General features: G+C 42.8%; 1 protein-coding gene across 4 annotated transcripts in view; it reads right to left on the reverse strand.

Moving 5' to 3' along the window:
• LOC105359272 (major facilitator superfamily domain-containing protein 12) overlaps positions 1 to 12,780 on the reverse strand; it is a 35,693-nt gene extending 22,913 nt beyond the window's left edge. The window contains exons 1-4 of one of the 4 annotated variants that reach the window (XM_011495824.1): positions 7,988 to 8,419; positions 3,837 to 4,069; positions 2,364 to 2,649; positions 1,325 to 1,439 (exon numbers count right to left, since the gene is read on the reverse strand). In XM_011495824.1, the coding sequence (XP_011494126.1) occupies positions 1,325 to 1,439; positions 2,364 to 2,649; positions 3,837 to 4,069; positions 7,988 to 8,016 (663 nt within the window). In that variant the 5' untranslated portion in view covers positions 8,017 to 8,419. Of the gene's footprint in view, positions 1 to 1,324; positions 1,440 to 2,363; positions 2,650 to 3,836; positions 4,070 to 6,105; positions 6,166 to 7,819; positions 7,836 to 7,987; positions 8,420 to 12,590 lie in introns of those variants that run through there. The other 3 variants (XM_011495821.1, XM_011495823.1, XM_011495822.1) reach the window with 3 other exon arrangements.
• Between the last annotated feature and the right edge of the window lie 262 nt (positions 12,781 to 13,042).

Below are 13,042 nucleotides of genomic sequence, written 5' to 3' on the forward strand. Positions count from 1 at the left end.
CTATCTATCTATCTATCTATCTTCCCCCTCCCCCAAACAAACTTTGATAAAGCCGCGAACGCGTGGGCATTGAATTTTTTGGCCTGTAATCGATGTACGTTCTGACGATCCGAGGAGATTGTCCGTCTTCCACGAAAATCGCGATTATTCATGTTAATCTTCGTATTGCGATAGAAAAGCCAATCGGGCGGATTGTTTAGCCGCGGTTATTGCGCCGCGAGGAGACAATTATGACACTTTGACCATATTAACACCAGGTGTCTCAACAATTGCTTAATTAATTAATTAATTAATTAATGGAATATCTTTACGGCTCTTTGAAATCCAATATTTTTAAGCGCCAATTTCATTAGAAGCGAAACATTGCATCTGTATGAAGGATAATCACACCACGTTCGTGTCCGTACGCTCGGCTTTTTTCGTTTTTTTACAATATTATCTTTTAACATCGCGATGCTTTTCGTGTATCGTGAAATTAGCGAGCGGAACGATAATAATATTTAGATCCGAGTGTTTCCTCAAATCGACAGGAGACGATCTCATTGACGAATTAGGTTTCGGCTCATCTTACGGACCCGAACGCATTGTTAAGCATCTGACGCGTCAATTAAATTATTCATACGAAAGCCGCGGTAGATTACTGTAATTTCAAGAAGAACAAGAATGCAACTGAGCGCAACCTCGTTGCAAGCAAAATAAAGTAGCTTGAGAAAAATCCGGGAAAAAGAAGCGGTAAGGAGATTAAGGCTTACAGGAAATAATCAATGCGAATGAGATGCGCAGCCATTTATAAGTGCAGTACTCAATTTCGCTTTTCTTTTTTCTCTTTTCTTTGTTATTTTTCACTATAATAAACCCGCCCTTTATTACAACAATTTTGTAACTTGTAAGGCGCGAGAAATGACGCGATAAAAACGCGATAAACGATAGTGTAAAAGCGTCCCCTTGAAGATTACGTTGACTTTGTTTCGGCGGAAGGAATGGTTTATGCGAAATAAAATAAAATACAGTTTTTATTTTGGAAACAAGGTCATTGCGTATATATATATATATATATATATATATATATATATATATCCGCGAACTTGGATAGAAGCCAGTTACATAGACTAATGGCAAGGACGAAAAGACGGAGAAGCTTGGCAAAATCGGTCACGCGTCGCGCGCGCGCGCGCGCGCAATTCGATACGATAATCAAATCTAGGAAAATGTGGATAGCAAGCAACTTCACTGCCAAGGGTGAAAGTGACGATCCCGGTTCTCGAATTCGTCTGCGTGGCGAAAGGCGGAGTGACGGCGGCGAACGGGACGAGACCATACTCACGCGAAATTTGAAGCTGTCGGTGGGTCCGAGGCGCACACCTGACTCCTCGCTGCTCGGCAGGACGATCCACGTTACGATGAAGACGATAACCGCTGCACCCACTTGAGCCGAATACCTGAAAGGCACGAGTCGTTCGTTTCTCTGTGTCGATGTAGTTTTACAATTTCTCGAGCTCTCGGGATGATTGACCAACGTTGGCGTTATCACCTGTCTACGCGATGCGAAGGATGCGAGTAGAGGATACGGGAATGAGTGTGTTTGGGAAATGTCGTTACGACGCTCGATTTTCGAAAGATGAGGTGAGAAAGTTCTTACTAGCGCGAGAAAACTTATTAGGGCGTAATGTATTATAGGTTGTGAGTTAAGTCTTCTACCGATGGAATTAACTTAACGCAATAACGGATCACTAAGGATAATCGTAAAATTTTCGGCTTTTCCATGAAAGATGCGTAATTATGAGCCGAGGTAGCTGTAAAGCTGTCGTAAATAATTTAGTGTCCGATAAAAATTGAAATAAAATGTCAATGATTCGATTAATTCGAGATTATGTATTGTTACAGATTTTCTTCTTTACCACTATATTATACATTTTGATTAGATCACATTTTACATTTACAAGCGCGATTAACGCAGCATCTTCGAGGGAGCTATTTAATTAACGACATTCGTTTACGATTCAATGGGCTTTGCAATGGGCCGTGCCCATGGACCATCGCCATCCCATCACATCGCATGCTCTCTTACATAATAATACGCACATTTATATAATAATAATATTAGCCGGTCGATGTTCGGCAGCGTCTAGTATTCGAAGCAGCGTCGATCCGAGGAACGAGTCGTAAGCGAAACTCGCGTAATAAGAGTGATAACAATACGAAAGGGATCCGCATGCCGTGATTATGCACCTCGAGCTTCGAATTCGCGACAGCTATTATCGATCCAAATTAACATAATCATCTCGTTATTCCGGCCCGAATTCGCGCTGCCTCGTCGATTGCATTACCGGTTGACGCGCGGGAGAATTGTCAATTATACTTACCGTATAGCCGTGAGCTCGGTCCTGAGGATGGACGAGCTCGTGAGGGCGGGTATCATGGATAGGTGAGATATCTGGACGGCGGCCCAGCCGGTCTGGAAGATCGTGATGCTGAGAACGTAGACGAACATTGAGACGGCGCTTCTCGTGTTCCTTACGAAACTCCCGAATATCGGAGGGAAGGAGAAAATGACCATGATCGAGCCGACTACGTGCCACGTCTTCTTCTTCGAGTACTTGTCCACCAGGACTCCAAAGACCGGTGTCATGAGTGCGTCGATCACTTGGCCTGTGCGGGGCAATCGAATCATTGCTTGGGATTGAGATATCTAATGGTTTTTATAGCCTGGCGATTGCTTTGGAATGAAAATGGGAAGGAAGTTCACGAGATGATGGGGAATCGTAAGGTAACGATTGAAAATTGTTCTTGCAGGTCTTTTTAACGGTAGAGAGAGAGAGAGAGAGAGAGAGTGAGAGAGTGAGAGAGTGAGAGAGAGAGTGAGAGAGAGAGAGAGTGAGAGAGACGGGCTGTTCTCCTTGCATATTGCTTGGACGTCGGAATATATTTCACGCGATTAAGTCCCCTCCCCCCAGGAAAAGATTGTGTACATTGAGAGAACGTAAAAATCGAGCAGCACAATAATAATGTACAATCGTAGATTGATCAATAATCCCGTTTAGTGTTATGTTCTGCATTACATAGATGTATGTTTTGTAGGATGGGATAATATGCAGTTTCTATTTGTAATTTAAATGTTGCAGGCGATATTAAGCATTAAACGAGTTCTTAAACGGGTTCTGCAAGATATATATATATATATATTTTTTTTTATTTTTTTTTTTTTTTTAATGAGATTGTTTATAATTTATGAATTACACGAAACGGTAAGATAATCTCTTTAGATATGTCGGTGTTACAAGCCTTTGCATGTAAAGGACCTTACTTTAATAACAGTTTTGTTATTCGCACTTTGAAATAACACTTTGAATAAAGCCCCCTTAATTAAATTTACATGTTAATACTATCTCCGAATAATCATCATTTTTTTTTTTTTTTTATCAGATAAAATATTACTACGCACAAAGGTACGCAAAACCTTTCTCGATGCTCCTTCGCATACTTGTGCTTAATGAAAGAACTTTGTACCGAGAACGTCCGAGAACTTGTATTATCGAACCACCGTCTTTATTATCAAATTCGCCTTGTCCCGCGAATGTGTCCGTGCACTCTCTATACGCTTATACTTGCGCGCGCGCGCGCGCGCACACGCACTTACGTGGATACGTGGGTACGTGGGTGCGTGGGTGTGTGGGTGCGTGGGTACGTGGGTACGCGGGTACGCGGGTACGCGGGTACGCGGGCACGCGGGCACGCGCGCATTCGTCGTCGTCCTAAGCTGCTCTACCGGTCATCGCGATAAGCGGATTCTCGGGGTAAGTTAGCTTCCCGGGGACCGGAGCTGAGAATAAATTAACCTAGGAGCAGGAAACATCCGGCCGTGAGGGGCTCGAGTAGCGCCACTCGCTGGAGAAAGAGCAGCGTGTAGGAGAACCACATGGCCGCGGTGAGGTCGTTGAAAACGTGTCCTAGGGCGTAGGCCGTCCTGGTCGTCAGGCTGATCGTCGCGTCGACGAGGGGCGTCCTCTCACCCATCTGCGCCATTCTGCTTCCGGCCTGCTGCTGGGCGATCCAACTCCTATATCGAACTCTGCGAATAGCCGATCGTAGCTATTACTATTAAAAGCTCGACGACAATTATTGCGACGCAAAGCTTAAGCTTAAGCGCTATTGCGTTCTTTATTTCTCGAGGGATTGCGTCACTCGAACTTTTGCTGATAAAATGTGTTTTCGCGCAAAAGCCAGTTCAATTTTTTGTTGTTGTTTTTTTTTGTTTTTTTTTTGTTTGTTTTGTTTTTGGTTTTCTTATGTTTTGTTTTGAGGCTGCTGCACAGCCTGGGAACGAGGCGCATTTGCGAGTATCTCGAGTCGGATCGATCGATCAATCAATGGCCGTCGTTCGCTAGATTATTATTGGCTACGGCTGAGAGAAAGCGACGCTAACAAATCGAGTTTTTTTTTTCAAGTTATTCAATAATTGCCCGTAAAGTGCTTTGTTGCGTCAAATTCTCGAGCGACGTGCTTGCCCGTCTTGAGGAATTGAAAGAGACGAGAAAGAAAAAGCTAAAATAAAACAATCGAGAGGTGGAAGGGGGAGGGGAATAAAAGAAAAAGAAAAGAAACGATGATTGGATGGAACGTAAATCATTTTGTGAGGGCGGACAAAATCGAATATTAACATTGGCTTTTAAAATTCATGCTTTATGGTATGTTATGGCTTATGTGGCATCCCTGTGTGTGAAAGAAGGATGCCTTATTGCGCGAAAAATCATGTTAGTAAATCAACGAATTTATTTGCTTAGTAATACGTTGGTTAATGCGAGCGTGACGCGTTTGATGTCGTTTTTTTTTTTTTTTTTTTTTTTTTTTTTTTTTTTTTACGATAGATTTATCGCGCACTATTTATTTTGTACCGAACGCCTATTATTGCCGATAATAAACTTTTTGTTTTGTTTTATAATGTAATATCGAGCGTTGATACATAGCATAAATTATTTAATTATTTTAACAAATGTCTGTCTCTACACCTTAAACGTTTTATTTTCCTTTGGGCTGTTCTATGAGTATTTGCGGCAAAGACAACGACACCCGCAGCCATAGTCGCGCATAAGAAAGAGAACGTTTATATAATTAAACGACTCGTTCGCTCGTTTATTATTGCGCGATTGAAAATTAAGACAATTTGATATGTCTGAAGAAAGACAGTTGCTCCCGATATCTCGATGGTTTTTACTTGCGTGACAGTGGCGTGAATTGAAGTAATTGAAACTCGCCTGGGGAAAGGTCGATTTAAAATGCCGCCTACTGATTGTTAAATTTTTAAAATACATTCCCAATTGAAATACGAATATATCCTTTATCAAAATGGAGAAATAAAAGCGTTTGCATTTAATAATTAGTTCAATGCAGGAAGGCATAAACTCTTATATGAATATCGCGATATATGTGCAAATTTGTTAAAATTGCCTTAGTGTTTTTTTTTTTTTTTTTTTTTATCGTATTGTATTATTATCCAATTGTCCGCTTATAGAGTTGTATGGCATTAAAAAATTAAAATAAAAGTATTAATCAAACCATTGTTTTCATACACATATTTTTTTTTAGCCCAATAATTGAACATTGAAAGTAACAAAAATTCATTAGTATAATACAATGTGCAATTACAATAAATTATAGCTAATCAAACATTGATGAATATTGAAATGAAGATTGATTAGTAATACATGCCGTAGGCTCTATTTCGTTTCCAACAAAATAAAAATGTCCATCGAGTTGTGCGACGATAAACAATGTAAATTTCAAATAAATCGGGACAATTTGTGACATACCAAACACAAAGTCATTTCAACGTATTATTCGTATATGATTGTGATAGAAAGGAAAGGTAGATAGAGATGTACGTAGGACTAATAGATCGAAAGACAGACGTTTAACTATAGAGCTAGATAAATAGATAGCGCTCACATGCTCACGAATTTAGCGAGAGGGGGAGGGGGAGAGGGATAATTCGGAAGGGAAACTTCTCGTGAATGAAGTCGCGTCGCGTCGAGCGATCATCTCGTTGCACCGCGATAAGTGTCGGTTGCACGGAGCGATTCGTCCGTCCCGTCCTTCGCCTTTACAAACCACGTGCTCGGGCCGTTGCCGCTGAACCAAGGCTCGCCCACCGGGAACTCAAGACTCGTCCGATGTCACAGCTCGGCCGCGAGAGCAACAGCGGCACTGCTCGTTTTAAAATGCCAATCGCGCACTCGCTTGTCCGAGTGCGGACTAGTCGCTTCTGACTCGCCGGCATCCTTCGCGAGTTTCTAAGTAAACAGCCGCTGGCCGTAAGCGCACAAGCATGCGTCGGGCTTCCGGCCGATGATGACGCGTGCCCGATTAATGCGTTGCCGCGGGGGCGGACGGGATCGCGAAATATTACGCGGTATTTGTTGGAAGTCGTCGTGGCCTGGTGGAGGTGGAGTTTCGTGACGCGGTTGCGTTGCAAGAAGACGCGTCGAGAATCTCGGCAGTGCCGTCGACGGTGATTGATTTCCTACTCGGCGAATGAGATGGAGGGAGAGGAGGAGGAGGAGGAGGATGAGATTGGGAGCCCCTCATTGTATATCCGAACTAATGGTTATTTGGATTGGTCATGACGGCCGAGCTGCTAAACGCTGTTTAACAAATAGACGAGGCCATTATTAGTGACTGGATTTCTCTGTCCGGCTGATTCGACTGTCATCGTGCCACGATCAAAGTATGGAATTCCTATTATGATAAACATGCCATTGTGGTAGTGCGATATCGTGTGCGCTTTGAATCGTGTAGATGAGACTTTGACAGAAGTATCATCTCCGTGTCAAGGATATAGATCGCTTGCGATGACGAATGCGATGGTATATCTTATCAAATATGAGAGTAAATATTTGGTTTTTTTTTTTTTTTTTTTTCATTCCAATTGAGAGTATAACGCGGTCGAATCTGTAGTAACAAGCTGTCGAAAAATATATTTTAAATCTTTGCCAATTTCACGCTGTGCCATTAATATTAACTCGATGCTAATCTTATATTCCCTATAAAATCAAAGTCGAGTGATATTGGCGAATATCCGCAAAATAATCGCACACTCTTTTACGCGCCGTTACACCTGGAAACCAATATTTTGTTTTTGCACGATCGTTAATTTAGCCCTTAACATCGATTATTTCTTTTTTTTTCTTGTTTTTTTTTTTTTTTGTTTGTTTTTTTTTGCTTTACTTTTATCCACGCGATAAAAGCACGTGTAGTAATAATCGTGAATTAATTTTTAATTAAATGACTGTTGCAGAGGGCCCGCGACGTAGAGTGCTAGAGAAAAAAATTAACGATAAATACGTAGATGGTAATTGCGTGGATCGCGAAAAAGCAAATGGAATTATATACGAAACGGGCGATATCTACATTACATAATGTTTCGTAAAATTATGAAATCAAAGAGAGAGAGAGAGAGAGAGAGAGAGACGAGATAATAACACTCGCATGTCACATAAGAAAGCAATTCGTGGCGCCTTGCATCATCCTCGACCAATTTATACAAATAATTTCACTAAATCACACTTTGCGATCCCCTATTATTATTCATTTCCTTGCGATATTATTTACAAAAAATGTCATATCCAGCCGACATTCACAGCCTCGTTTTCCATATAGACGCGAGTGCACTACCCACCAATTGGCACGAAAAAAAATCAGCGAGTCGTAGAAAAGCGCGCAGATGTCGCCACAAGCTCGATCAACATTATCCAAATGAACATGTGCTTGGATTAAGAATTACATGCATTAATAAAACATTTCTCCGCGTCGTCATCGAACTTACTTCAATTCTAATTTAACGCATCTCGTAGAGAGGGCAAACGAAGCCCATAAAAGTCCACTCACGATCGGGTATGAAGCAGCTCTAACCCGACGATACCCGACGATCGCACGCAAATTGGCAAACCACCATCGAGGCAGCGACACATGCCATCGATAATGCAACACTTACACGAAATTCTTCAATATTCGGAATGCCATTACTTCGTTGCTTTGGTCGCGCTCAGACAGCCCGTTCGTCCGTCGTACTCATCTCTCCCTCCCACGGATATGACCATCGGCTCGCTTTCGTCAATCTAACGCTCCTCGGTTCTTCGCTCGTCTTCCTTGGCGATCGATACTCCCGGCACTCGATACATTAGCTCCTTTAATTCGACTCCTGTACACCAAACGCTTCCCGGGCGACGATTGACTGACGCTGGCTTCGTGTGCGCGTACACGCACAATCGAGTCGCGCACCTGTATTTTACTCGCTCGATTTCAGTCGCCGTATGACTAACCGACTCCACTTATCTTCAAAGCGCAGCGCTACGGAATTACTTTAGCGCGCGACGCGCGTATTTAAATTTTATCGATCGACGTATTTAGCCACTCGATCCATCCCCACCACCTCACCGGTACCATAACCGAGCTCATCGATCACTCCCTCCGGTCCTACGATTATATCGTTTTATTTGCAAATATCTTGCCAATGCGTGGCCTCGGTTGTCACAATGGCCGGACTCTCTTAAGGATTTTCGTGTCAAACACGTAAGATAAGACTGTGGCAGGCGTTCGCTTCCTCCCTGCATGCGGCTCGCGCGCCATACCATCAATCTCGTCCTACCCGCCCCAGCCCCCGCCCCTGCCGCACTTTCAATCTCCAACCAAGCTTGTACCGAAACGCAGCGATAAGGAGTCCGACAGTTATACACGCACCCCCTCGCCCCTCGCCGATTGCCGGCATTACCCTCGCGCTCGCGATCCCGAGCAGCTACGACAGAGTCGATTACGAAATCCTCTCTCGGGCTGTGGAGCCGCCGAAAACGCACTCGATTGCGCTGACAATCGGGCACGAACTGTGCGAGAGTCACATGTTCGCCGCCGGCAGGTCCGCAAAAACCGGGGCCCCAATGGATGGATCCGCGGCCTTTCACCGGCTTTCCGTAAATGGCCGCTAACGGCACGCACTCGCTCCTCGCCGCTTTCTTCAGGAGGCGCTCGTCCTCGCGCTCGTCGTGCCGCTGTCGGCTCGCTTCCCCGATGGCCGCATAGCCGCATAGCCGCATTCCTTCACACCGTAAGCAGGATACGCTGAGTCCTCGTTGGGCCGGCACTCGGCACTCGGGCGGAGGATACGCTTCTTCTGGGGCTGACAACGCGTCGCGCCTCGTTCGGGGACTCGCTCTTACGCTCCTCAATGTCATTAATCCGGATCATCCGGTTCTCGGGAAAGTGTGGATATTCGATACACGTTCCAAACCCCCCCCCCCCTCTTTCTTTCCCTCACCCGTCTCACTCGCTATTTCGACGTACTGCAATGGTTTGGTAATGGAAGATGCGATTCTTTGTCGTTGTAGGTAAGATCCTATTATTCTCATCGTCTTTCTTCTTAATATTATCGTTATGATTGTTATTATTATTATTATTATTATTAAGTCTCGAGCGCGTAGGACGTCTCTTCTTTGCCTTTGGCACGTGCGTTTCAAAGTTATCGTTAATGCTTGAAATAAACGTTTGGTGCGCCCCTTACGTAGTCCTTTTTGCCCATCAAGCGACAATATTGATCGCGTTGTTTAACAATACGATTCCTTAATTATAAAACATGATTTTGAAATTTTTGCTACCGCCCCATTTGTCCGATGTAGCGTAGCGACACATCATCTATTTAACAATTAAATGATAATCGAAAATTGAAACGGATATATCATTTTAAAAAGAAAAACAGGGGCGACAAAATTTTACTTTAAATCGATGGCCTCTCAAATTGCAACAAAGTATCTGAAATCCTGCAATCTTGCGGAGCATAAACAATGTAAAAGCGAGACAGCTGAAAGCGCATAATAATAATACGAAATTAATTCTCTCTCGACGGATAATGGTGTGAGCGGTCGTACATCGGTAATTCACTACTTACTCGACGATCTCATCCAATCCACGATCAAGATTTGGGAAAATTTTCATTTATTACGATTGAACGAGGCAAATCCTGTTAAATATTCATCAACAACATTCATTCACCGTGACTTTCAATTGTTAATGTTGAATGTAACGATAATTCCACTAACAACACTATTTAATAAAATGTATGTGGAACTAGTGTTAAAAATGAAAAAAAAAGTTTAATCTTTCACGTTGCTAGATAAAAATGTGGATGGTAAAAAGTTGCTTGGAAAGGATACTTCCTGTGACATTGCTCGAGAATAATGAGCCCCGCGCTCTGAAATACGCAATAGTTGCTCGATACATTTTCCCAACATGTTCAACCACGGCCTCCTTCGAAGTCGATCTCGATGATGATTACATTGCGCGCGTACTATCGGCAATTATTCAGTTGCTTCCTCGTTACGAGTACTCTACTTTGCGATGGGAGGGGAACTAATGGCTTAGATTTTGATATAACAATAAAAGTATAAAAAAAAAAGGGGGGAAAAAAAGGGAAGAAAGCTAATAGAGTTTGTCGCATGGCGAATTGTACAGGTTTCGAGGAGGTATAGAGCCGAGTCCATAAGCAAGAGCCAACAAAGGCAGAGGAATCTATAATGTACAAATCATCTATGTATGGATATATATATATATATATATATATATATATATATATTTCAAATTGATGCTTAAGATTTGGTTAATGTTACATTGTAATATGCTTGAAAGTATTGGAGAAAGGGCGCTCGGATAGATGTAGGCTGCACAATATCTTAGTTTTTTTTTTCTTTTTAACGCAAGCAAGTAGAGAAAGAGAGAGAATAATTTGATAAAAGATTTTATAGGGAATAAGTTTATTGTTTCGAGACATCCGAGTTTGGCGGCTGTTGTGCGCTACGGGGCTTTCGCTCAACAAACCACCTGCACACGTGGCTACTTAAGCTGTAGTGCACTACCTCAAGTTTAGCGAAAGCAATAAAAGTAGCTCGCGTAACGAGAACAATGAGATAATTGCGCAGGTGCCAAGATTATGAGAAGCTAAGATGTATTTTAAATGCACGGTGCACCGTGCATTCCAATAGCAGCCAATAATTTTATTTGTCAACTTCAGTATTCATGCATTGTCGTAAAACGTAAGCGTAAGTTAATGAATTAAACAACTGCATTATTTTTAAATATAATCTGCGATAACGTGAAGAAATAATAGCTCGAACGACTAATAGTAATTTGAAGGTTGATTTTTCTTTTTTTTTCTTAAATATCAATATTGCATCCGTGAGGTGTCGCTAAGGCCATTCGCGTTTAATAATGGCAATTCGTTATTTTATCGTGGCACGAGCGCTTTAGAATAAATGCATTATTATTTTTATTTTATTCTCTATTAGATAATTGCGGGTACGATTATGCGTTATTCAATTTAATGGGACATTCCCATCGTGTTCCATCTCTTTCATATATCCTCTAGATTATTATTTAATATCCATCCGTTAGTTGGCACGAATTTGTTAATTGTTTCTCTCAACATTATTGCTCTATCATTGAATATTGTGCGTCGAATGTTCCAAAGTTAAGTCTTAATTTAATTTTGCCCCGTGGATATAATATAATATAATTAATTATCGTTCGAACGAAATTCAATAATTATTTAACACGATAATCTCACGAATGAAAAGGAAGTTTGAAGATTATGTATCTATCGTGGTGATTTAGTTATAATCGTAATCCAGTTGAACGGTAGGCAATATTTATTATAAATTTCAGGTTAAGGAAAAGCTTGTTTTCTATTTTTTTTTTTATGTTTTTTACTTAATTAGGAAAACGTAAAAAATTCGCACGCAGTAAATAAAATTATGACTTATCTACGATTTTATTGTATAAAAACATTTAATGCCACGCGTATAACTTAAAGTTGGATTTTTCGCGAACTATCGTTGGTAAAGTTTCTTTATTCCATACAATTCACGCACTTTTGTGCTGTCAAAGTGTAAACTCCGAAAATTTCAAAAATTTCACAGATTGAAAAAGACTTGTCGATATAAAACTATCGTCACGACACAAATACGTCTCTATTTTCGGACGCGCACTTCCCTTCCTTTTTGAATAATTCGTTCACACCTCTCCCGTCCCCATCTCCACCCCACCCCCCCCTCTCCCTCTAATAATTCCTGCCCCTCTCCAGCGTCAACATAATCGTTACGAGGCTTACCTATTTAACCCTTCGCGCAGTCATGGATAAACAGTATGGATGAGCCCATCCATAGATCGCTAACCTACCCGCACTCGCGTACACGCACACGCACACGCATACTCAGGCGATCGACAGCTCACGTACTGTCCCGCGCGCGCGCACACACCCAAGCCCTTCGTGGAAGCAATGTAAGCCATCGTACGGGAAGACGCGCTGGAAATGTCAAGCAAAGGCCGTTCGTTCTCCCCCGGTGGCATCGGTCCCATTACCAACGCGACAAATTATTTCGTTTTAAGCCAACATTCCATCAGCAAGTCCTTGAAGTTATTGAATTATCACAGTCGCGAGTATCCCTCGGTCAAACGTTTCCGCCCAAATTTCCCGGCCATTTCCCCCCGACCACTACACAGCCAGCCGAATCGAGTTCGCGCCGGACGTTGGATCGTCGCTACCTGGTACTCACCACATGCTGTGAAGTCGTGCAGTCGAGCCTCGCTTCGTTCACCTTCCTTCTTGCTACCCGACAAATACTAAGCGCCGAGTGGGAAAGTCTTTCTCTCGGAGGTGCGGGCGGGTCACCACGAAGACACATATCTCGCAGAGACTGCATACGTCGTCTCTCGCATGCCCCGGCTGAGTCGGCCCTCGGCGTCACTCGCTCATTCACTCACTCTCGCTCACTCTCTCTCTCTCTCTCTCACTCTCTCTCTCTCTCTGTCTCTCTGTCTCTCTATCCCTCTCTGTGTCGCTCTGTCTCCCTGTGGCATGTAATTCGAGAACGTTGGGAGAAACGCGAGCGCGGCGAGGAATCGATACCAACGTCTCCCGCTCTTGTACGGTCTCCCAGACTTTTCAGCTCTCTTATCTTTACCCTGAGTCTACAATTGTGCGGCGGATGTTGCCTACGTCTGATCT

The sequence above is a fragment of the Ceratosolen solmsi genome, unplaced genomic scaffold (genome assembly GCF_000503995.2).
Source record: "Ceratosolen solmsi marchali unplaced genomic scaffold, CerSol_1.0 scaffold11, whole genome shotgun sequence".
NCBI lineage: Eukaryota > Metazoa > Arthropoda > Insecta > Hymenoptera > Agaonidae > Ceratosolen > Ceratosolen solmsi.